Source organism: Hippopotamus amphibius, chromosome 4 (genome assembly GCF_030028045.1).
Source record: "Hippopotamus amphibius kiboko isolate mHipAmp2 chromosome 4, mHipAmp2.hap2, whole genome shotgun sequence".
Lineage (NCBI taxonomy): Eukaryota > Metazoa > Chordata > Mammalia > Artiodactyla > Hippopotamidae > Hippopotamus > Hippopotamus amphibius.
The window spans coordinates 31,253,090-31,279,777 of NC_080189.1; the positions used below are offsets into that span (position 1 = coordinate 31,253,090).

General features: G+C 36.2%; 1 protein-coding gene across 1 annotated transcript in view; it reads right to left on the bottom strand.

Moving 5' to 3' along the window:
- KCND2 (potassium voltage-gated channel subfamily D member 2) overlaps window positions 1-25,141 on the bottom strand; it is a 472,359-nt gene extending 447,218 nt beyond the window's left edge. Inside the window, exon 1 of the mRNA XM_057732282.1 lies at window positions 23,035-25,141. Coding sequence (XP_057588265.1) covers window positions 23,035-24,149 — 1,115 coding nt within the window. The 5' untranslated portion in view covers window positions 24,150-25,141. The remainder of the gene's footprint in view (window positions 1-23,034) is intronic.
- Between the last annotated feature and the right edge of the window lie 1,547 nt (window positions 25,142-26,688).

Below are 26,688 nucleotides of genomic sequence, written 5' to 3' on the forward strand. Positions count from 1 at the left end.
GCCTGCACTTGAATCCTAACTTACCTACATTTGGACTCTTGAGTTTGTACTACCTCAACTGCAAAATACTGATAAAAATTGCAAGTTTCTATAAAGTTATGGCAAGACAAAAACTAGGGGATCCATGTAAAACCATTAGCACAATTACTAATACACAATAAATACTGAACACATAATATCTAATATTTGTATTATTGCTAAAATATCCTACTTTGACCTTTACTTTTGTTATTCCCTCCATCTGGAATGATCCTCCCATTCTCTACCCTCATTTCTTTTAATAGCCCATACTCATCCTTAAATACCTCACTCAAGACTCACTTATCAGCAAGCCTCCTATGAGACTCCCAGCTAGATTAGGTGTTGCTCTCCAAGGCCCTTATAATTCCCTGGAGTAACTTTATTACTATACCCTTCACATTGTAATATGCGTGTGTGTGTGTGTGTGTGTGTGTGTGTGTATTGTGAGAGAGAGAGACTACACTATGGCATATGCCTTCAAGGCAGAAACTATGCCTCGTTCATTTTCGTATCCTTAATACTTACTAAGAGCATGCCCAGAGTAGACATTCAAATATTTGCTGAATAAATGAAAGAATAGAATCTTGATATTTTCTAACAGCTACTGAAATAGAACATTTTAATATTCTTGTAGCCAAAGCTGAACTAAACTGGAGGTTTTATTGAGTTTGCTTCCTTGGCATCAATATGAATTCTTAGTGCTACATATTGAAAATCATTATCTCCAAGCTGAGATAATTTCCCTTTATAAATAGCATACTGCATATTTTAATCAAAAACAACATAAAAATCAGCAAAAGAATGTATTCAATGCCCAGAGTGTTAGATAAAATTAAGTTAGATACAGATCCTGACCTCTAAAAGTTTTTAATACAGGAGAGAGAGTACAAGATAAATAAACATAGATGCCTTTCAAATATATTTCGTATGTATGTGTGTGTACATATCTATGTACATAAAAGAAATGAAGAGAAGTTAAACATACAATAACAGGCCATACTGTTTACCTAGCAAGCATATTTTCCTTGCAAATCTTCACCACATTAATGATTTTTATAGGAATGGCTTTTAATTAAGTCCTAATTAATTTTTAGTAAACTATGAAACCATTCTAAGATGCTCGTTATAACCTAAATGTATGTTGTCTCTAAATTATGTTACATGAAAATGTCTTTACAAATATATACTTTGTAATCATACCTTTTTTATTTTATAAGGTACTAACAATCTAGTGATTTTATAAATGAGAGATAATGTAATAAATTACTTCCAGGAAGAAAAAAAGAGATTAAGATTGTTGAAAATATTGTTTGTCCATTCATCAAGTGTAAGCTGACATCATTTTCTGACTTAATATATGTTCATTACTGCTGACATGACATACTAATAAGCAAGTCAGATGAGAGTCTACAACTAACTTCTTATGGCCAATATAAAGTCTATTGCTAAAGCAGTGACAAAATCAATCCTCTCTGCTGAACTGAATGTATATTTTATCCAGTCATGTATTATTTCAAAGATGCTTGGATGATAACTTCAAACAGAAGATGTTAGAAAACATCCTAAAAAAAAAAAAGAATAAAGAAAGAAAACATCCTAGAGGTTTTTCTTCCTTCTGCAATAAGATAAAATAAACAAGCCTCCACAACCTGCCCACCTTTTCACTAAACTATTTTAGAAAGGCTGTGTTAAGGATTGTGTTTCATCTTGGGTGACTTCAATTAGGAACACTGCAAATCACAAAGAACACATGCCTGGAACACTCTATTATAATAGTCTTTGTAAATATACTTCAAGAGCAGGAAATTTAGTCTTGTCATTGCTGGTCCTGACACACTTTGAACCAAACCTTTCTATAGCATTTCTACCTCTTTGAAAACAGTTTACATTCCTACCACTAGTTATTTAACAAGTGTAAATAATTTCTAGACCCACGTGTTTAGTGTACATGTTTTGGAAACAGAACTAATATCAATTCTTTCTAAGTCACACCTTGTTTACCTGTGAAATACAAGGAAGGCCTGTGTTGTAGAACCCCATGTAATAAGAAATAATGTATATAAAGCAGAGCTGGATATAGTGCCTGACCCAGGGTAATTACTCATTAAATGAGAGCTTCTGTCATGATGATGATGATGATCTCCCTTTTTTATCCCTTGGAATTAATCTGATCAAATAAGGAGAAACAGGAAAGCTGCATGTGTCTGACCCTTTCCCTCTCTCCATCCCAGTTGTCTTAATAGGCTCATTATTGATGATCCTCCCAGGGAGTGAAAGGAAAAATCATCAGAAACCTGAATGAACCTCAGCCTATGGTCAAACAGAACCAGAATAGCCTGTGGGTGCTGGAACAATTCGATTAGGATTTTTAATATACTCTCTCCTTCTCTTCTCCCTTCCCTACAGGATTTTAAATGTCTGTGCTGGATAGATGCTTTCAGGTTCAATGATGTGGATAAACACTTCCATTGATGAGAAGGACTCCTTTATAGCTTTTCCAGAAGAACACTGTCTATTGTGTGTTCTGTTTCATTTTTATAATACAATTAAACAGACACATGGAGAAGTTTGAGCTGTGTAGCTAGGTAACACTCAAACAATGTATTTTTATTAGCTCACGGAATAAAATTTAGCAAGGATTTTAAAAATCCAGTAGAATTTACGCTCAAGAAGTAAATACTATAAGGAAAAAAGAAGAAAGAAAGGTTTTATAGCATTTCAAGTGAAAATAAAAGACCTGTTATTTTACCACAAGAATGATGTAAGTCTTTACATTTAGGCCCTATTCAGAGATACAAAGTATTTGTGTCACTGTAGGTCATGATTTCAATGTACCTTCTTCCAGTCAGATCAACTTTAGAGGATCTGAGATAAACACAATGAGGGGAGTACAGAAATCACATCACATGACAAAGTTTGAATGACTTGAGAAAGTTCACCCCAGCAGAGAAAAACCTAAGGAGCGACATGATATCTCTCTTCAAGTACAGTCCTGGAAAAGATGTGAAAAAGAAAACATATTCTGTTCAATCTCTAAGACCTAATCGAGATAAATGGTGATAGAGTAAAGGTGATCCACGACACTCAATTTTTTAAAACTTGGTAAAAACGTGAGTTGTGCTGTAAAGAATTGGGCTGCCTTAAACTTCGAATTACACTGAATATTCAAAAAAGTTCATAGAAGGCCATATAAACATAGAGAATATATTAGAAAGAGGGGCTTTCAATTGTTAGAAGTTTGAGCCAGGTGACCTACAAGGAAGTTTTTAGTTTCAAGATTCCATGATTCTAAGAATACAAAGAACTAATGTTTGAAAAATCTCACTTAAATGTCTATATCTATGAACATGTCACTGAATTCATGTAAGTTTCATGGACTATGATGGCTTAAACAACCAACATGAAATCAAAAGGGATTTGGATACCACAGCAAATAAGTAAAAGTTAATTAGAACAAAGGGAGCAAAAGCACTAAGAAAATCAAGAAGTAATATTTAAATTAATCACTTTCTTATCATAGAAATGGGCCTTTCAAAATATAGAAGATTTAGAGTAAAGACATTTAATATATTACAGTGTACTTATCTCTGAAGCATCTATTTATATCAGAGAGCAAATATTATAATATTTTCATGGTAATACTAAATTATCAATTTATGTATCGCATCCTTTAAAACTACAACAGATATAGGCAATCTTAACCGATTTGGAAAAAAGCAAATACCAACTATATTTTACCAACAAAAAAATTAAGAGAAAACCAACAGCTATAAAAAATCAACTCAAAAGTTGGCTTATGTGCATCCTAGCCATTCTTTCCTATTTAATAGGACAGCCCTCAAAGGAAGAAAGGAGGTTGTGACAGGAGAATAACCCTGTTTAAATATCCCTGCAGTTTAATATGCCCCACAGTCTTTGACTGGACTACAAGAATCAATGGTTGACTTTTGTTCTATCCAGCCAAGGCAAACAGTCGCTCATTTCAGAGCATTAAAAATTCTTCACACATTTTATACCATGCAAACACAAATATATCTTTAAATTGCACCCAGGCTCTGTAGAGTCAGCCAGTGAGAAGAGCCAGGATTTACAATCCCAGTTGTGCATAGAAATTATTCTCTGATACTTATATCTTTCCTTCATAGTGCCAAGTATATTGTCTGGCACATAGGAATAGTCAACAAATTGAGTTAAATGAAATCTGGATTCTATGTTTATTTGCTAGGTTTTGTACATGACTGCGTATTTGTTTTTCTGGGCATATATTTGTTTCTGTTAAATAATAATGTTCCAGCATGTTCAACTGTATGCAACACCTGAAGTACATCAATTTCACAGATTATTAATAAATACCCATGCTAAGGTGATGGTGAGAGAGAGTTACAGAGAACAGTATTACAGAGAGGTAAAGTCACATGTCATGTACCACAGATTCTTTGGGGTGCTCAAGTGTTAAGACCACAAAACAAGATTCAAATGTCATCTAATTCAATCTCTATTCCATCCTCCTGCTAGAATTGTGTCTGCAATTTCACAAATATGAATTGAATTTTTATGTATTCAGAAAGACACTTTTAATTTATTTTCATTTATTCCAAGGATATTTATTGATTATGAGGGTGAAAACATATGAGGAAAGTAAAAATACAAATATGAGAACAAATATAACTTATAAGTGAAGGGATTATTATGTTACAATAATTACTTTTAAATTCATTCATAGCAGAATGTATTAAGATTTAAAACGTGACAAGTGATTCCAGATTTTTGTTCAGTCAACATTCAACAGATATCTGAGTGCCAAAGGAATCTATGCACTGTGCCCAGAATACACTCTGCTTTTTTCTGCCACTGAGACTGCTTATGCCAGGTAAGGAAATGCTCCTCTATCCCCCACCATGGCTGACATCATTAATTGGCCATGGCATGCATTGCTGGTGACCCTGGGCATGCCTGAAAATTCTTCTCATCAGTCACACAGGAAACATCTAAATTCTAATGAAGTTAGCATGCAGGAAAAAAAATATATATATATACACTTCCATAGCTCTTAGTATATGGGATAGTGAGTAATGTGCTGGCTAGACAATACTCTATGTCTAATGGTTTTGCATTAGATTTGGAAATATTCTCTAAATGGTCATTTCTTATGCTGATTGGCTGTAGAAGCCAAGGCCATCATATTTCCCAGTGGCATAAATCTGGAAATTGTTGTCTGAAGCTCAGAAGAATGGCCCAGGATAGATATGTATAGCTAGGAGCTGACAGGATAGAGACAGGAGAAATAATACAGAAATGTACGTGATTTCTTTAGAAGGTTAAGGAAAGTGAATAAGGATTCGGAAAACGGTTTTACAGAGCATCAATCAACATATTAAAAGTGTCAAAACTCTAGACATTTATTTCATGTGTAATTTTTTAATGTATGTTGAGCTGAAGACTTTGCATCTGTGGGAACTTTATTTTTGTGTGCAGATATTTGTGTCAGAGAATGTGTAGCTGAGAGAGAAGTAGATAGAAAGTATTGTGAGTGATATAAGTACCTAAAGTGGGTTGGACACTTAACTCTACAGTAAAAAGGAAAAAAAAAATCTTTATTCAGCATCCATGATTTGCAAAGCAATGTTGTAGGTATTGTTATAAAACCTGCAAGGGAGATTTCAACTAAAGTATGAGGTTCTCTGAGGAGAGAACTTTTGTCAGCAGACATACTGAGGCATCTTACACACAACAAGGCTACAGGTAGAGCATTACAGATCTGTGGATTTTTTTCTTAATTGGTTCCTAGGGATACCACAAACAAACAGAAACACAATGTGAGCTTAGAAATAAATTATTAAAAATAAGTTGCATGTGTAGCTCTTCAATAAAACAGATTCTTCTAAATCAACTAAAACAAAGGTAAACAAAAATTATAGACCCAATAAGATGTATTCTGGATTAAAAATTTTAAATCCAATTTGTTTTGTTTTTAATATTTTAGATTTCAATAGCAGGTCAGAACTTTGAAGCACAGTGTGTGTGGTATTTGGCTGATGTTTCTGTCTGGCTCAAATCTTTGGTAGAAGCTGAAGATTCTTTTCCTGGGATACCTGATGAGGAAGATGAATTTTTGTTGAATATTCTCTGATGTTCTCCTACAAGAACTTCATGTCCAAATTCAGACTTGTTTCTCAAACATGTTCTATCGTTTTTGGTTCCAGCTTCCTATTTTAACAAAAAGGATTTGCTAGATTTATTTTTAATAATAGTTCTAGCTGTTTGAACTAAAACATGTTTTTAAAGGAGAGGCTTTATTTTGATTTCCTCTCTCCCATTTTATTGAATAATTATTTAGCTTATTTTCATTTATCATTCCTGCCAATGGGAATGAAAATGTGGCAAAGCAAGGAGGACAGCCCATGCGTGGTATGAAAAAATATCACTGCTATGTCTGCGGAGGTGGTGCCTGCCACAAAGTATGGGCTCAATTAATCGAGACTCTTGCTTCCCCATTATAAGAGTTAGATTATCTCCTTACACATACACACATTCATTCACATTCTCCCTCCCTCGCGTTCCCTCCTTCCCTTTCTCTCTCCTCATATATATTTCGTTCAGGAAAAGTGGCATTACAGAGGGTTGAAAAGACTATCTTTCCTATTTGTCTGACTTGGAATAAACCTGCATCATCTAACTAATCTCACTTCAAACCAAGATTTCGAAATGTCATGGCAGGTCTCTTGATCTTGACACTAAGAGACATTTAAGTTTCCAGGAGATTACATTTATCAGGACTTTTATGATTGAATCATAACTTTTGACCAAAAGTTTCCTCCTTTTACCAAAGTTAACAACCAGAAATCCTGTAGCCACAGCTAATCACACAGCCTCCTCCAAGTCAGGAAGTGAATTTCGATTCCTAGCCATAGGAATCTTCAATCTACCTTTCACAAGACCATTCTCTTTGCAGCTATACCTCATGGGAAAAGGTTTATTAATACTTCCCTATATTTACCAGGAAGGAAGATGAAGTCATTTTGGACAGGCTAGCAGCCATGAAAAGCCAATTAAAAAGCTCAACATCAAATCAGCCATTCTGTAGATTTTTACATAAAACTTCCCTTATGCTCAATTATAATCTAAGAATGCACTAGTAATTTGTTTTCTATCTTTAGGTCCTCCACAGTTGAAATCCCTAACATGTGATTAAAAATTATCCTCTTTGGAAAGTAAATCCTTTTGAATCAATTTTCTGCTTATATAGAAGAAAATAAAAAGGGGGAAAGGGAGAAAAAAAATATACTCTAAGAAAATTCTGGTCTCACGAGATTTAGATTGACTTTATGCTGGGTGCTGTCTTGGCTTCTCATAAGCTTTTCCCTTCTTTAGAGACCTCAACCTAAGACTCCATGTTTCTTATGTTCCTTATGTATGCTCAATTGTTCACTCAAGGCTGTGCCCCCACTGAGGAAAGCTCAGCCCACCCATGCCTGACAATTCAGGAAATCAGTAACTTTAAAAGCTCACAATCCCAAACTCCCGAAAGGAAGCAGCTGTATCTTCTTACTCTAGTTGCGCTGCAGAACACTAGTACTCATGGTCATTATCCACAACACCTTGTTCCTTGGCAGAAGACAGCATAGGGCTTTTGCAAAAAAGAATCCGTTTATCACCTAGACTGAAGATTATTGAATTTCTATCTATCTTCCTACATACATATTCATTAGGTAATATTAAAAACTAGCACTTTTGCTACTTTGTCTAGGTTATTGTTTTTTGTTTTGGTTTTGTCTTTTTTTTTCATCTCCAACTCTAGTTTTTATTGTCCTCTCACAGGTCTCTCTTAATGCAAATTCCATAGCCCAAATCCCAGCCAGAAGGAATCACAAACAACAAAGGACAAAAAATGAAAATAATAATTCACATGAGACTATATAATGAACTTTGCATACTTACAAATATATGCCAACTATTTGTTAGTAAGGTAATGGAATAAAGCTCTTCAAGCCAATGAAAAGTTAGTTTTCTTTTAAGAAAGAAAGATGGAAAACATATATAATGCATAAGAGGTGTCAAGTACTTGCTACAGGAGGCCAGCACAATAAACAAACAAATACCAACGTGTCATTTTTCAGTGTTCCTTTATTTAAAGAAAAATTATGAAACTATATAAAAATTAAACCCACTTGCATATTAGAAATACACTTCAATTCACCCATGCATCCAAAAGTCACTGTTTTACACAACATATTTTTATCTCCTTTCAAAATATTACCAGCTCAAGGTCAATAATATTCCCAGATGAGGATATTAGAGATATCCTCAACATACATTCTTCCAGATCACTGGTTCTCACAATTTTATGAGAGAAGTGAAAATGCAGTTGTCATGGTTCCCACCTCCAGACATTAAATTGTTTCAGGTGACTGCTAAGGAGCTACATTTTTGTAAGTGTCCCAGGTGGTCCTAATTCTGATGGCCTTCCATCCACACTAAGAAACATCACCCAGAATTTTCTAAACTCTACAAATGAATCCTGTAATTATCTAGAAGTTATATATTTTATCACATAATTAATATTTCCTCTGAAAATACTTTTATATTCTTATGATATTATATACTTTGCATTATAAAAACGTGTATACTATATAGTCAAATCAAAAAAAATTCTAAATATTTCATTAAACTACTGTTGCAGATACTGTTCATTATGTTGTTAAATAACCTGCTTATAAAGATCCACATGATAAATTCCTCTTAGTCTCTTCTAAAACAACTCGTCATCAAGTGAGAGACTTTCCTTTCTTGGCTAAACAGAACTGTGAAACATACTACACTTTCCTTTCTTTCTTTGGCTGCCAGGAAATCCAGAGCTGAATTTATGGTTAGTAAAGCTTTATTTAACAGAGTTTTTTGTTCTCCATCATTTCCGCTTCATCTTTAACACTTGGCAGTTGTTTATTTAATATTTTTGGTTCATTTGACAGTGAACTGTTTCAAATCCTCTTTAAAAATTGGCAGACTAAAAAATAATAAAGGTATGATTGATTAAGTATATACTTTCAATACAAGTTTACCAGAGACATAGGATTTTTATAATTTGGTAACTCAAATGTATTAACTGTTGAATCTTCAACAACAAAAAATTATATATATGGTGAATTGAAATTCCAGCTTCTATACAGAAAATGCCTCTTGACTTATTGTGTGTCCTCAATCAATAACTCCTCATCTTACTTCCCTGGTGGGGGGGAAGTAAGTGGTTAAGAATCTGCTTGCCAATGCAGGGGACACAGGTTCGTGCCCTAGTCCTGGAAGATGTCACATGCCAAAGAGCAACTAAGCCTGTGGGCCACAACTACTGAGCCTGCTTTCTAGAGCCCGTGAGCCACAACTATTGAGCCCACATGCCACAACTACTGAAGCCCATGCACCTAGAGCCCAAGCTCTGCAACAAGAGAAGCCACTGCATGAAGCCTGAGCAGCACAATGAAGAGTAGCCCCCGCTCGCCACAACTAGAGAAAGCTCGTGCGCAGCAACAAAGACCCAATGCAGCCAATAAATAAATAAACAAACAAACAAACAAATAAATAACTCCTCATCTTCAACAGTCATTTCCTGCCTAATGGTTTACTGGGTAACCAACTAGAGACTTTTCCTTTTTTTCCATTAGGAGTTTTTCTTTCTTTCTTTGCTTTTCTTCTTCCCTTTTCTTCCTTCTTCCCTTTCTTCCTCTCTCTCTCTCTCTCTGCCTCTCTCTCTTTCTTTAAAGCAACACATACATACTCAATATATACAAACTCTGATGAATTTGAGGGATAAGTACACACCCATGAAACCATGACTACTATCAAGGCCACAGCATATCCATACCCTCCCAAAATTTCCTCCTGCTACTTTACTGCTACTTCTTATGTAAGAAAAATATGCATTGTTACATTTAATATCATGTTAAATAATAATAATAATATAATAGCAATTCCTCATATAGCACTTATGTAGAAGGTAATGTTTTAAGAACTTTACATATCTACATTGAGTTTTTATAAAAGTCCTATCAGGTAGGTGTTACCAACCTATTTTTATAGATGAGGAATCTCAGGTAGAGTTTAAGTAACTTGATCAACATCATTGAGCTGGCATTTAAATTCAGGCTGGCTCTAATTTATCACCCTATATATTAAAGATCATTGTTGAGTGAATTATCAAAGGGTTATTATAAGAGAAGGGATTTAATTTTAAATAACATCTGGTAATGTTTTTGTATAGAAACATATGAAAATAAAAGGCCCCAAATGTCACCAGAGAGCCCTCTTCTAAAAGAAATTCTACAGGCTAATAGAAAAATGTTTTTAATACAAAGAGGTACACAATGAAATATAAAATAGTTCTTCCTATATCCGACATGTCCAGACTTCTTAAAAGTTTTATCATCAATAGTTCATTTTGTGTCCTCCCAGGAAAATAAAAGAATGTGTATAGCAACATATGCATATGTGTATATTACATACACATCCATACATTTTGTATCCACATATATGTTTGCTTCTTAAATGTATATAAGTATTTTCATTCACACACATTTTAGTGATATTTAAAACATTAGGTATAGATCCAGAAACTGGGCACTGAACAATGTGGGAAATAACAAGGAGATGGAATAAAAGGAATGGATGGTCCATAAAGTGCTTTCTTAATTTCTTCAAAGTGTGGCTTAAAATATTTCAGAACATGGTGACAAAATTTGCTACTTGACTAAAAGAACCACCTCTTTTTAATTATCTTTGAAATAAAATAATCTTATTTTTCATTTAGCTGATTATGAAGGTATTTGGACTTTTACACAATTCTTTGAGAAATCAATAGGCACTTTACTTTAGGACCATGCCAATCCTGAATAAAGTACCCTGTTTCCACAAAGTGAAGGTCATAGTCATTTTCTAAATTACATTATTTTTATTAGCATATTTACAGTGACGTCTTCTGACATTTTGTATCAAATTCATATAATTTTAAAGTCTAAAACACAAATTCTATATTTTTTTAAAAAAAGATAAGTTCAACAACTATACACTGTAAATGCATTATGCTTTGCAAAACAATTGTCTTTTATTGAAAACATGAAAAAATTTGCAAGGTTATCTGTGAAGGATGGGAATAATGTTCACTTTAATTTCCATAATTAAGAATTTCCTGAAATGGAAGTGATTTCCTCTCGACATTTATTCTTATATCCTATTTCATAGTGATGTATCCCCTTCTGAGTGCCTGAGATGCCTTCAATTTAGCATATTTTTTCTAACTAATGCAATGTTCTGATAAATTAGACAATACGAATGGAGAGGATCTGAACAGTTTCTTGATGGTACATGTTTGCAAAGAGTTACATGCACGTTTAATAAAATACTATGAAACATCAGAAAAATCAGTTTAACATCAACTTCAATCCTCATTTTTAATGTCACAAGGATAAATAAACCAAAGCCTAGTGAGATATTTTCAGGTTTGATGTTTTTCACATTATTGACTTGGATATGGTTGGCCTTGAGTTCAAACACATAGTTGAAATTAATAAACTATTTTGCATTGTGAAAATATGAATGTAATGTTTATCAAAGTAAACCTTTTTAGGCTGAAAAAAGAAGAATCCAACCACAGGTCATGGAGTTGAATAAAATGCAAGTTATGATTGCTACAATTGTATTCATTTCTCATCTCAAAAAGATCAGGTTAAAAGCAATACCAATGAAAAAAAGAGTCTCAGTGTTTTCATTTTAGCCTACATCTAACCATATGCACTTCCTCTCCTCACTGGGTTCCACTGCCTAATAGAAATCATTTTCTGGGAAATTTTATTTATGTACTTTTTGTTTATTCATAGCTGGTGGAAGTGTCAATCAATGCAGCAACTTTGGAGAATTTGCCTTTATCCCTATAAGTTGTACATTCATATCTGCAACCTACTAATTTCACTCTACAGGAGAAACATTTGCACATGTCAACAATATGCTTATCAGCACTCTTCCGAAAAACCTAGAACCAAACTAAATTTCATCAACAAAGTGGCTGAATAAATTGTGTTATATTCACATAATGGAGTAAAATATTATACAGCAGCCAAAAAATGAATTACAATGCATGGCAACTACATGGATGAACCTTGGTAATAAAATATTACATGAAAGAGCCAAAAAGATTGCACGCAGCATGATATCCTTTTATAAAGTTAACAAAATCTCCCAATTAAAAATATAGCTTTCAGAATGATAAGTACAGAATACAGGATCATGGCTATCTATAGCACAGAAAGACAGTGAGACAAAATGGAGAGAGGAGGTGCTTATGATTAAATGCAGGTAAATATCAATGACATAGCTGGGGCTTGGTGGTAGGTTCACCTGTGCATATTACACTAATAAGAGTTATTGAATAAATAAAATGATAAGGAGGACCATGAATGGATGAATGATAGAAGTGTATCATGAAAAATAGTAATAATTATTTAAATTCTGTGCACCTGGAGTAAAATAAAAGCAATGTATCTTGGCTCAGTTCTTTAAGCTGTTTGTATCAAAGGCTTAGCTGTTTTAAATACATTCTACTGAAATGTAAGGTCCTTCTCTATAATTTATCAATTTAGCTTCATCTTGAAAATTTCCTTTAAAGTGTTACAAGTATCTGTTTACTACCTAATTTTCTAGAATATTAACTTTCAAAAATTTGAGGGAATTTTAAAGGAGTTGTTTTTCCCTTAATAATTCCAGGAGGAAAAAAACAGAATTTTTTATGTTTTTCAGAATAGAAGCGTACTATTTAAATAAGCCTGAGAACATCACCTCAGAATATGTTTCATGATATAATGTTCAATTCAAACATATTTTAAAATATTATTTAATTTGAACCTTAATATGTATTTTCATTTAATGAATAAAACATGGTATTTTTGGAGCAAAACATAAATGTATCTGGTATTCCAAATTTTGAATTTCTGCTCTTCAGACCAAAACAAGTCAAATTATTTGACACTTATTTCATAGCCTGCTTTTAAAATTAAAGCTACGCTGATGTTAAAAACAGCAAAATCATCTCTTTAGATAACGGTCTAAATTCAGAGTTGACACTTCAATAATGAATTCTCTTTAGTTTCAACAAGATTTAACAATTAGCAGGTTACCAAGGGAAGCATGATAAAATGAGACTTATTACATGAATTTGTTTATCTGTGGTACCAGGTCATAGTCCCTTTATTCATATATGTATATGTATATATTTCATATACATTATTACATGTATAATTTATAATCTAATGGGAAGCTATGAAATATGCATATAACATATATACATATACATATATATAATAGGAAGTCATTACTGCAATTTTATTTATTTTATAAGGAAACTCCACAATCATCTACAGGCCTTTTTAGGCCTGCATATATACTACTTTGTAATATTTTAATGATAAGAATAGATATAGAGTAGAGAAAGAAATATGGGGGAAAAAAGACTTCCAGTGTACTGTGCTCCAAAGAGCATTAGACCTCAAATGTTCCCCCAGAAATCTAGCTTATGTTCTTCCACTAGCTAGTTCTGATTTTATTTTTCCTAGTTTCTTCAAGTATAAATTAGAAATTTTCTACAAGATGATTTCTAAAAAGCCCTGCACATCAAAATTCCATGATTTAATTTTTTATTTTTTTAAGCTCTTTATTGGAATATAATTGCTTTACACTGTTGTCCCAGTTTTTGTGGTACATCAAAGAGAATCAGCTGTATTTATACATATATCCCCTTCCTCCCGCGACTCTCTCCCACCCTCCCTAAAAAATTCCAGGATTTTAATAACTTTATACTAAAGCAGAAAATCAGACATTAGAGAGAGTGCATAAGCACTACATGCATTACTGTTTTCATCTAATTTAAGAAGAATACAAATACATGTGCTTATTTTTCATTCTCAAAACACCACATTTGGTAAGAACTGGAAACACTTTCATGAGTCCCAAAGTATCATCCAAAATAATATGCATAAGGATTTTTCTCCAAATTGCATTAATATTGATACAGGGTTAGATAGCTTAATTTCTGTAGCACAATGAATGGAACCCAGTTCCCCATTCAAAATATACAAACGTAGTAATTATGAGTGGGAATGTCATTATCAACTTCATCACTCGCAAAGCATGGGAAATACCAGGACTTTTTCCTTTGTGACGCCCTCATGAGTCCTAGTTTGTTCCATCAGGAATCAAGCCTCTTGTACAGAACTCCTGGGTAGGATGCAGAACTACCTGGAGGGCAGACGTTTTAATGAAAACAGCATGTCCAAGTGAGATGTCACACTGAATTCCCTTAGATATAGGAAGTATTTTCACAAATTGCTCATCTGGGAAATAGGTAGGTAGGTAGGTATGTAGGTAGATAGACAGAGGTATATATAGTAGATACGTATATAGGTATCTACATCTATATCTATAGATAGATAAGTAGATAGGTAGAGGTATATATAATAGATACGTATATAGGTATCTACACCTATATCTATAGATAGATAAATAGATAGATGATAGATAGATAGATAGATAGATAGATAGATAGATAGATAGATAGATATAGGTATAGATACCTATGTACTTATCTACTATATATACCTCTATCTATCTATCTACTTTTATGCTGTTAATCCAATTCTTGTTCTTCCAAACCCAAGTTCTCTCCAATTACCCATTCATGATTATGTTTTACTCTCTAGCACAGTAATTCTTAATAAAGCAATGCCTCTGTTAGTTTTCACTATGCACTTGCTACAAGCATGGTCCCTATTTAATTTGGGTTTAAAAATACATATGCTCTGGCAATTTTCATAGATTTCAAGACACGTAAACCACTTTTACTTTCAAACTTACAAAAATAACAAAACACCTAAAGAAGATATATATGTACCTACTGCAAAGTGAAAAAAAACACCAAAGGAAGGAAAATTCTTTAAATAGAATTCATAGCGTATGTGATATTCTTAAACACTAACATTGGAATTGACAACTGTAAGTCTGCAAATCTATATGCAAGATAAAGAATTATCCTCATTTGTTTCGCAGATTGCTCCATTTCTATTGAGAATCAGTTTAGTCTTTTCAGCTAAAATGTGGAATTCAATTTTCTCATTTGAACTAGATTTATTTTTGTCAGCTAGGAATAATTTAATCATGCACTCATAAAATACTCCATTTTTCTGGAAAATCTCATGAATAACTGGATATAAATTTTAAGTTAAGGTAAGTATAATGAATCTAGCAAAGAAGGAGAATTTATACATGGTAAAGAAATTAATGTTAAAATGAGTGTTTTAAAATTTTAAATGTTTCAGGGCTTGTGCTCATTTTAATACAGAAATTTTATCCCATCCCTACCATGCTCACAACTTTCTAATGTCTCCCTATTATATCTCAAATGAAACCAAAGGTCTTTACTATGGTCCAAAATATCCTAGGTCATCTCATCCCAACTAGTACCTTTCAGATAGTATTTGCTACTAAGACCCTCCCTCACTTTGCTTCAATTACAGTGTCCGTAAGGGGAACACACCAAGCTGCCTCCCACATTGCAGGTCTTGATACTTCTTTTCTCTCTTCTTCTAAACTCTTCGTCTAGATATTCCCAGGACTCCCTTCATCTTTTCAGAAAGCCATCAGCTCAAATATTCCTTTTGGAAAGGCTTTGTTTATCCCCTATCCAAAATTGCACACTTCCTACCCTGTCTTATTTTGTTTGTAGCACCCTCCACTGCCTAGAATTATATATTTGTGTTCACTTTCTGCCTTTCCTACTAGAACATACAGTTCTCAAGGTCTGGAAGTTGGCAGTTATGCTTTACTGCTGTGGTCAATGACAGGTAGTAAGTGATCAACAAAAATCTGTTAAATGGAACTGAACCCTATGAGTCACATTTTGATTTCCTGAGAGCATAACTTACTGGTAAGGCTTTGGGTTTCCGAAAGCACTATTACTGGTATTCTTAAAAGTGAAGAAAGTGAGGAAGATGGAAGAATCAGGCCCACATAGGAGCAAAAAAGACAAGAACTTTTACTTGTAGAACAAAACCTTCCCACTCTATTTGACATGATTTCAACTGTCATCCTACTCTTTTATGTTATTTTTTTCTCGTTATTAACTTCTGATAACTCACTCCCTATTCTCCCCACACTTTCTATGATTCTCATCTTCTTTACATAACAGACTTGTCAAAATTTCCAATACAAGATGGATTGCACCATGACAGGATATGTATCCACATGTGTATTTACATTTTGTAAACCTGCCTTCTAATCACTAGAATGAGAACTTCCTCCTAAAAAGAGAAAAAATTTATCTCATGTGTCACTTACAGACAATAGTTCCCTATTTTAAAACAATTCCATTTTATGCATAAATGAGTGGACCTGAATAAAAGGAAAAAGTGCCAATTTGTGTTTACTGGGTAAGAAAGAGAACATGTTTCTAGTGACTAAGTGTCATCTAGGTATCTTTTTGACCCACGTGCCCCTCAGGCTACTCATATTTAGATAGGGGACTGAGCTTGAAAGAGAAGGCAGTATATTTCTGCACAGATTCACTTACATTATAACACATCTCCATATGCTTCCCAGAGACACCTGCAATTTACCCAGCCCTCACCAGAAAGCATACTGATTAAGGAAACAGCCATTGACAGACATTAATTCTAACCTTTGCAGAGAAGAATGTTACAGCCCTCCCGAGTTAAAAGAGAAAAATAAGAAGGATGGATTATAGTACATTCAAAGACAAAGTGGTCAAATAACATTTCAAGTTTTTCATCTTAACATTGAACAAAGCATAAGATTAAATTAGTCAATTCTTGCTAATGTTGAGATGGCACTGGTCCATGGCTAAGGTGCTCTCCATGGTGTGCACGTATCATCACACAACATGACCAGCAACACCGTATCCAGGTAATAAGTCTCCAAAAGGTATAGACTCAAACCTCAAAAGCCTTTCCATGTAGTTAGGCAAGCAAGAAGTAAAACCATAAATTACATTAAAAAACAGCACTTACTAATGTCAAGTGTACTTCAACTACAGATGATGTAAGCTTGGGAGGTTGAGAAGGCTTCATGGCGAAGGTCAGGGTAAAGGCTGGCTCTCAAAGCAGAAAACTAAAGGGCAAAAAATTCCAATGGAATCTACTGATGCAAGGAGAAATGCAGATGTACACAGAGACGGCGTCTCACCCTGGGTTTCTTTTCACTACCAGATCACATCCCACACCGTCAAATCTAGCTGCTGAAGTTAGTGGGAGAACAATGCCTATTTCTATATATATACTCATGCTCAGAAAACAATATAAGACATATGGAGAGTAGGGGAAAAAACAGAGTGAAATTATTCTTACAGCTCTGAAGGAAGAATAATACCTTCTTTTCAGGGAAAGTTCTTTTCACCATTCTCCTTCTTTCAATGAAAGAGAAGTTAAATTATACAGTTTTTAACAATCCACAGGCCAGCTCTTTTTTTAGATAATTCAGGCAAAAATAATTGATTTACTTTCTTCTCCATCAGACCAGGTAAAATTACACCATTAAGTATTTTCCCCCAAATGGCCTAATAACTCACCAGATAAGAACACATCGTTGTGTTCTATCCACTGGGCACCTCATGAAAACTCCAGTACTGTACGAATAAGCGCAGAGCTAGCAGTGATACTGAGGAAGGTGGAAAGAGGGAGTCACAGACAGTAGAACTAGGAGAGAAATGCATTAAAATAATGGGATAAAGAACAAATTTATTCCGTTCTTATCCCTGAGCATCAGCAGTAACCCCCAGATAATTATTACTGCACATTCCTAAAGTTCTTCTGAAAAAAAAAAAGAGTAAAAAAATGAAATTTTAAAAAGTACTGTGGATATTTAATTGTGTAATTATCATCAGGCCCCCCAAAAAATCTTGTATGTGTAATATGATGGATTTTAAGTAGATAACAACTAAGTTTTCTTCCACCAGCAATTCAGAAATCAGGGAAAAAGAAATGTGAACTTCATTAACTCATTTTTAAAGATGAGTATAATTGGGAGGAAAGTTTATAGGAATACAAAATACATGATAACAGAATTAAATGAAGTAAGTACACAAATAAAATACGTATAAGACCAAATCAATCTGTACTCTAAAGGCAAATCCTAAAAAGAAAAAAAAAATATCATAACAGATCTACTGAAAATGAGAAAATGGTCCCTTTTCTAGAGGGCTGTGCCAAGAGAACACATATCTCTTCCTGACATACCTCTGTCTGGCAACCAAGCAAATGCTTGTAGAAAGAAAGTAGAAAGCTGGGTGAATATACACTTCTAAAAAATACATACATCATGTCAACTATTATCTCTAATTCAAATGGTGACTAAAACAAAATGAAGACACTTAAGAATAATACATATCACTTTTCCTACATTTCTTTAAACGTTCATTTTCAAGTCTCATCAATTAACATGCTCTATAAAGAACTTTGTGAAAATACGTTGTAGTAAGCCAAATAAAAATGGATGTTACTCACAGTATGGCTCTTCATGAAAAAGATAAATTTTGGTACCCCCTCCCACCTTGTAAAGATGTATTTGATTAACATGTTAGCAACATTCATGCATGGATGTCGGCACAGGGCAAAATATAATTCTACTCATTTTCAGTATTGCTGAGTAAACCAAAAGTCTCTATGTAAGTGATTCTGCAAGATACACTCCCAACATTCCCTAAAGCTACGTGGTCAGAAGAGTGACGACAGCAGGAAGACATTTAAAAGTTTATTTTTCTTTTTAATAATACATACTTTATAACATAATTATATAAAATATATAACAGTTAATATATGTAATGTTGTATATGATATGTAACATATTTGTATGTTATGTGAAATAGAACATATATTGCATAATTCCCCCTCCAATTATGCCATTCTAAAAAAAGAAATTTCCCCTGATATGTTATTAGGAAAGTTACAACGAAAAGCTATTTTGCTTTTTTGTCTCTTAAAATAGCAATTTACCAACTATATTAAAATTTAAATATTATAGATTTAGTTTTGAGAGTCTTATAAATAGACAACTACACTAAGTTTTCTAGGAGCATATTTTGTAATTCTACCATATTTGTTTCTGATGAATGTCTTCCTAGATTTGTCCAGAAATCAGAATAGCATTTATGTAGGTAAAATCATAAAGTTTCATTCTAAACATGAAACTTTACAGAAAAGCCATGTAGTAGCTTTTTTCCCATTTGGAAAACTTTGATGAAAACAATTTCATTTTAAATTTAAAGAAGTGGTACGGACCAGAGAAATGACGCTTCACAAGTTCTTAAGCTTTATGTCATAAGTAATACAATCTCTGTTTTTTAAAAAAGTGTCTAAATGGTTAGTAATCATAACCAAGAATGCAGGTATTGCTTAAAATAACAGCCCCCCACATATTTAATGTGCCACCTGATACCTCTTCTAATTCACAAGTCATAAGCCCAAGGTACAACGGTAAACTGAAGCTGGACCTTGTTAAAAACATGTTTGCAAAATCATTCTTGATTACTAGTGAACATTTGGAACAAACTTAAATTTGACAACTTTTAAGTACTACCACCTGAATGAAAAATAGCAGCGGAATGTTACTGTCCAGAGGTCATTAAGACAAAAGAGGAGGTCCAGGTTTTTACTCTCCCAAGCCGTTTAGGGTAGTAGCTAGAGTTTATGTTACAGAAAGGAGGGAGGCAGGGGAGTAAAAGGGTCATCAGGGCCCATGCAGGTCAACAAATATACTCAGAAAGAAGGGATGAAATGGAGGAAGATATGTACAAGGCCACTCAATGTAAACATTGTTTTAAAAACCCTTTCTGACATTCTTTCACTGATTTTTAAAATAGTGCTTTTGATGTTTCCTGCTTTAATTAATAGGAAATGGGTAGGCTTAAAATTATATTTTAAAGCATTCATTTTATTGGCAAATTAAATAATTACTTATATAACGAGCATGGTTAAGGTGTAGAATAATGATATATTTGCTATTTCAGGGAGCACAAAAATGATTAGAAGAATACACAATAGTAAGATAGACCCATTCATTTCTTCAGACCAAAAAACCAACTGAATATTGTCTAAAATGATCTGAGAGGTAGCAGATAATTCTGCCAGTCCTGAATTACAAAATTCTTGGCTCTTTCTTCTCATGCAGATAATGTCTGTATGAGCTAGAACTTTCGAAAACCACTGTCTAGGATTCCATTTTCACTTCTATTATCATTAATTGATGAACATTAGCTCCATTAAAAATAATAGCCACGTAAAAAGAGCTCATAGACTGTAATGGGAAATTCCTGGTCATCTATCAGACACAGATTGATTTTAGCTTCAACTACTGCATATTTTCCAAAAAGTTTGTATCTTACACTTCATCATATAAGACTATAGCGTAAAAAATAAATTCAAGCAATGACTTTTGTTGAATATTTTCTATTATTAAAGTTACTGAGTCACAATGCAACCAAAGTTAAGACACCAAAAAGGCAGGATTTTTTTTTTTAAATCTATTTCTCCAGAAAAGTATAATACATTATAAATATATTTTGATGAGAAACAGAGGACATTTTCTAAGGAGACTTTACTATACTATAAAGCATATGCTTTGTTAAATGTTCATATATATTCTCCAGTAAATGGGTTGTATCTTGATTGCATCAACATTTCTACATCTTAAGAGTCTGACTGCTATATTTCATCAGGATCACTAATTAGCTTAATTTCCTGAAAATTAAAATTTTCAACTACAGTGGAACTTAAGTCTTGAAAGTAACTCCCAATTTGCTTCCAAGTTCTGAGAAAGAGTGTGTACTTAATTTTTCTTACATACTAACATACAGAGCATGTGAAACTAAAACCATTTCATAGATTTTACTCAGGTATTATGATTTAGTTTCTTAAATCATTTCAAAAAGTAGATGCTTCTAAGTATTTTATTTATATAATAAAAATTGCCATTAATGGTTAACATTTCCTCATCTTTTCCTGAAAACAAAAATAAATTTCAAAAGAAAATAAACATTTGAAAGTCATTTCAGAAAACAAGTTTTAGGATAATACTAACTTCTCATGTCCAGCATAGAACTTTATAGCCAGATGAAATTAGCATCTCATCAATAATGCCTATATTCAATCAGAGAGAGGATATATAGTATTAAAACAACTTACTGATACTTCATGAAAAACACTGCTCAGGCACCTAATTTTTTTAAAATATATTTCCTTTTAATACTTCTTCTTTTATTTCCTCTTAACATAGAGTCCTCTTTTTATTCATATATACTTCTAATTTGATGTCCTGATAGTGATTTACACTATTCAATTGTCCTTAATAAATATTTCAAATGACATAAAGACAGTGAGACACAAACCTCTTGGTTAGAACTAAGCACCTACACTGCTAAGGTATTCTCCATCTTCTTCAAAATGTATCACAAAATTACCAACAGGATAAAAGGGAAATACAAGCAGTAGGATATAGAATTTTCACTGATTCATTTTTGAAAAATCCACCAGTAGGTCTTCAAAAATATGTGAGACTAAATCAAAATCATGTCATTTTATTTTACTTTACCATAATTTCTTAACTTAGCCCCAAATTCTTCAAATACAAAATATTCCATTAGTTAGCCATATGACAACATGAGAAATTCTGTTCAATACAATATGTCTGATAAAATCAAGTTGACTTTAACCACACTGTCATTTAAAGAAGGCAATTAAATTAGAAACACAAAATTTAAAAAGCAGCCTTGGGAATAACTTTTTTCTTACAGCCATTACCAAATCCTTATTGAACAGATTAACTATGCAAGAAAAGCAGCATAAAGAAAGAAAGGGCACTAACATCACTACTTGGCTTATCTAAGAATGCATAAAAGTAAAAGGCTCTTACCATTTTATTTCACTATATTCTCTAATATATAAATGCTGCTACTTTTCTGCAGTTTAATTAACATTATTAATAATGTCATATCTTTCTTCAATCATCTAAAAAATCCTAATTCTAGCTTAAATTCTATTTTAAAAAGCAATATTAATTCAGAATATGTCCCTTTGGTTGCTAAACACCATTACCACCAGATAAAATAATGAAGAAAAGAATTCTAAAAGGAAATTAGGTCCCCAAATTCTCTAATACAACCAGCCCTTGGTGACCATCAATCTCATTAGATACTGCTCTGCCCTCTATGTGTACTTAATGGACATGAGCCCATTGCCTGATGGGATCTGTAGTTTCTTTAACAATGTGTGGATGAGTCATTTGCTTCTTTATTTGAAACTATGAACCAAGAATCTTAAATGTTGCAAATACCATTCCACTGCATTTTGAAGAGTTGATCAGTTTCAGCCCTAATATTCTAAAACACTGCACAACTTATCAGCCATAAAGAAAATGCATACATGAATCTGTGCATACACATTACAAATCCTTTGATAATATCTATCATCTATGTTTTAAAATGCTGTAAAATGGGAATTATGGTTCTCAGAAGGAAGTGCATGCCAAAAGTATTCATATGAAAATAATATATGGAAACTTTTCATTTCAATACTCTGAAGCACTTTCTAGGCATTTCAATACATAACTGTATATTTTCATACCTTTACTTGGACACAAATTTTGTGTTTTCCATTGTCATATTTTTATGTATTCATACATATAAGATTGATGATCTTTCTCTATACTCAGGAATTCTAAAATTTCTTTGTGTATTTATCCCTTTCAGGCATCAATACTCACCACTGGCCAGCAACTCCCTTAATACTTCAATCACTGTATCATACTCATTTCATAGATCAAAAAGAGTTCTTCAAAACCATTTAGATAATACTTTCCTTAACCCATTTAAGAAAGAGAAAGATTCTTTCCTCTGAATAAGCATACAACCTTAATGGGTGCACAACCGCCTCATACACATTCAACCCCCATCCCATTTCCTCTGATGGCACCTACCCTAGGGTTGTCATGGTGACGATGGTGTACCAGAAGGCAGCAGGAATGCTGGTGAACTTGCTTGCCGAAGACCCCTTCTCTGCATAGAACATAACCGTAGCGAAGATGATGATAGCCATGGTGAGTGAGAAGAGCAAGAAGCCCAATTCTGAAGCACAGCTCTTCAGTGTGTACCCCAGGATGCGCAGGCCTTGAGAGTGGCGGGAAAACTTAAAGATCCGGAAGACCCGGAAGACGCGGAGTGTGACAAAGGCTCCACTGACATCCTCATTGTCTGTCATCACCAGCCCAATGTAATAAGGCAGGATGGCCACCACGTCGATGATACTCATGACGCTCCGCACAAAACGGTAACGACTCGGAGCTGCCGCCAGGCGAAGCAAGTACTCAACTGTGAAGATCATGACGCAGGCTGTATCCAAGCAAAAGAAGGCCACGGCGTACCGCTCCCCGCAGGGCAGTTCTTTAATGTGACCTGGGCTGGACCCACATGGCACTGTTTCCACCACATTGGCGATGACTGAGACGGCAATAAAGAACCCGGTAACATAGTAGAACACCAGGGCCATTGTGCTGGTGTGGGGGTTCTCGAATGCCCGCCAGACCCTCTGCCGAGCCGTCATAGTGGGCAGCGTGCTTTCTCCGGTGTTGTCGGTATCAGCATCGTCCTGAAGACGCTCCGCGTTCTCTCGTCGGCGATCCTTGTACTCCTCATAACAGCAGTCCCCAATAATTTCTGGGATGAGGCCAAAGAAGGCCAGTTCTTCATCGTAAGCGGAGATGCACTCATGGCGAGGATAGTGGAGCTTCCCAGTGCGGTAGAAATTCAGGATGTGGCGGAAGATGTCTGGGTCACGGTCAAAAAAATACTGCTGAGTCTCTGGATGGTAGAAAAAGTCCCTCTCCGAACTGCCCAGCAGAGTGTCTGGGTAACGTTCCAGGGTGTCCTGCCATGTCTGGAAACGGGTGCCACTCACATTCAGCACAATTAGAGCATCTTGAGTCCTTTTCCTCTCCTGCCTCGGGGGAGCCGGCATGGGCCCCGAGGCCACAGGCATCCACCCAATAGCGGCTGCCCTGGCAAAGGGCAGCCACGCTGCTACCCCCGCCGCCATGGTTCCTTCAAGTGGAGGCCAGAAGGGCAATCAAGTGTCTACAATGGGTCACTCAAAGTAGCCACAATCACCCACTTCCTCCTGTCAGGCAAATACTACTGAGAAACGTGGTCCAGAGGTATCAGCCTTATTCCAATGTAGGGCTCCTGGTGAAGTCACAGTTCACAGAAGGGCAAGTTTCCCTCAAAGACAAGTATTTGGAGTAACAGAGGAAAAAAATATATAATGTCCTAACAATCACACCCAACCAAACCTAAACAAACCTCTTCCACCAGTTGGACCAGGCCAGCCCTGGCACAAATTAAGTACACAGGTGACTTTAGATGCCGCAATTTCTTCAAACAGGTGTCTTTGATTTCTTCCCTGACAGTCTGGATAACGTGGGGTCAGTATGTGTTGTGTAGGATAGAGGAGACGAAGGACACTCACTCAGTGGTATTCTTTTGAAGAATTAGGGAACCCTTCCACCTTCCTTTTCAGCTTTCAAACCTTCCCTTTCCAAGTGGCCCTTCCCGCCAAAGGAGTCTCAAAAAGGCGACCTGTTGTTGTAGCTTCCGAGATGCGGTCACAGCCGCTGCCCCACGTCTCTTTGGGAATCCGGTCGCCGCTTCTACTCCTCGGGCCGTATTTGCAGAGACTGAGGTGCTGTGCGGTGGGCACGGCTGGGGGGCGTTAATATAGATCCTCCTCCCCCACGTCTAGGAGCACGCCGTGTGTCTGCCAAAAGCGTTCGCCCAATCTCCCCTTCACTCTCTGTTCAAGTTCAGCCCAGGTACAGTGTGACAGTTACAGAGCCCGGGAGCTGGCAGCCGCCGCCGCCGCCGCGGCATCTGCTTCCGCGCAGAACGCGCCTCGCCCGAGGTACATACCTGGCAAAGTGCGCGCCGGGGCTGAGTTGCATAGAGACTTTCTCCTCGCCGTGCACCCGGAAAGGGAAAAGCCGAGAGAGCCGCTCCCGAGCAGCCGAATCCGACGGGCCGAAGGAGCATAAATAAAGCTCAAGCGAGCTCTTCTTCCCCTTCCCCCATGCCTCCGTGCCTCCCTCCTCCTTTTCACCTTCCAAAAGCCAGGCGCAGGCGAGCCGAGCAGCAGCAACAAGTTCAAAAGGTGCGGGGGAGGCGAGAACGGAGGGGACTCGCTCCTGCCAACTTACTGCGCCGCGGCGGTCGCCGGGGCGCGAGCGGCGCGGTGCAGGGCTGCGGGGCGGCGGGGCTGCGGGGCGGCCGGGCGGGCGGCGGCGGCGGCGCGGTGGGGCCGGGGCCGGCGCGGGCAAACGCCGGAGCGCGGAGGCAAGAGGCGCTCGGCAGCGCGGGGGCGCGGGAGGGCTGCTCGCTGCTTCCCCGCCAGTGGGTGGTCCTGCATCTCCCCGGGCTCCCCGCGCCGCTCTGCTTGTGCGATCAATAAATGAGGAGAAAATAAATCAATAACCGCGCGCACGCCTCGCCACGCAGGTTATGAAAGGCGTCTCCTGCCTTTTCCTAGGCTTGACCTTTCTTCGCCCCCGCCCCCCCGTGCTCCTCTCGCTCCACCCCAGCCACCCACCAGCCCCGGCGCAAAATGTCACCGAGGGAGAGCATCCAGGTGGATCTGCCGGGGAGGAGAGCGAGCCTCGTTGAACAAAGGGAAGCTTCACGCGCTCGGCTGCGGTGGTTTGGAGGAGGAGAGGACCGATGCCTTGCTTCGTCCTCCCTGGGTCCCGGTTCAAGGCGAGCGTGGGGGGGGGGGGGGGAAGGAAAAAAGAGAGAGTGAAGCTGGGTAGGAGGGTGAGCAGAGAGGAACGCGCAGGAATTGGCTGTCTTCGGAGGGCTATTGGGTAGCAAGACCTGCAGAGCCCCGCGGCGGAATTTTTAAGTGGTTTTTCCTCTTTCTTTTTATTTGTTCAAACCAGGAGTTAACATGTCATCTGTCCAACTTGCTGAAAAGTCAGACAGTCTCCTCGGTCTAGGGCTTGCCACAACTCCTTTTCCCGTCCTTTGCAAATGACAGGAAGAATTTAGAACCCTTTTCTAAGTGTCAGCGTCAAGGGGCGTGCGTCTCCGTGAATGCGCGTCCCCTTCATTCTCTCTGCGCATCCATGCGGACATCTAAAACGGCTAAAGTAGTTAAAGGTGTCCCTGTCAGGGGTAAGTGAGGTGAGAGACTAAAAAATTGTCGCGACCAACGGTTTTGATTTTCGTGTACCCTGCCCCCCAGTCAATAGGAATCTTCCTTAAAACCAAACATATAACATTTATAACCACTAGATGGCGTGAATGGCGAGAAGTTAAATCTACACCTTAGGTTTGGATGCTTTGGAAAGGTGAAGGATCAAAATGAACTGACCCAGCAGAGCATCAGATCACGTAAATATCCTTAAATCCACCCCCACCCACTTTTTAGTATTTATAGGAGATATACTACTCAGGTCTCTGCCTGCATTTTGATGGAAATGAGATGTCACGTGGAGAGTTTCTGTTTAAATGCCTTTCAAAATTAAATCTGGATTACTGAGTAATAACAACAACAACAATAATAAAAGTGTTTGGAAACTGTGAAGCTT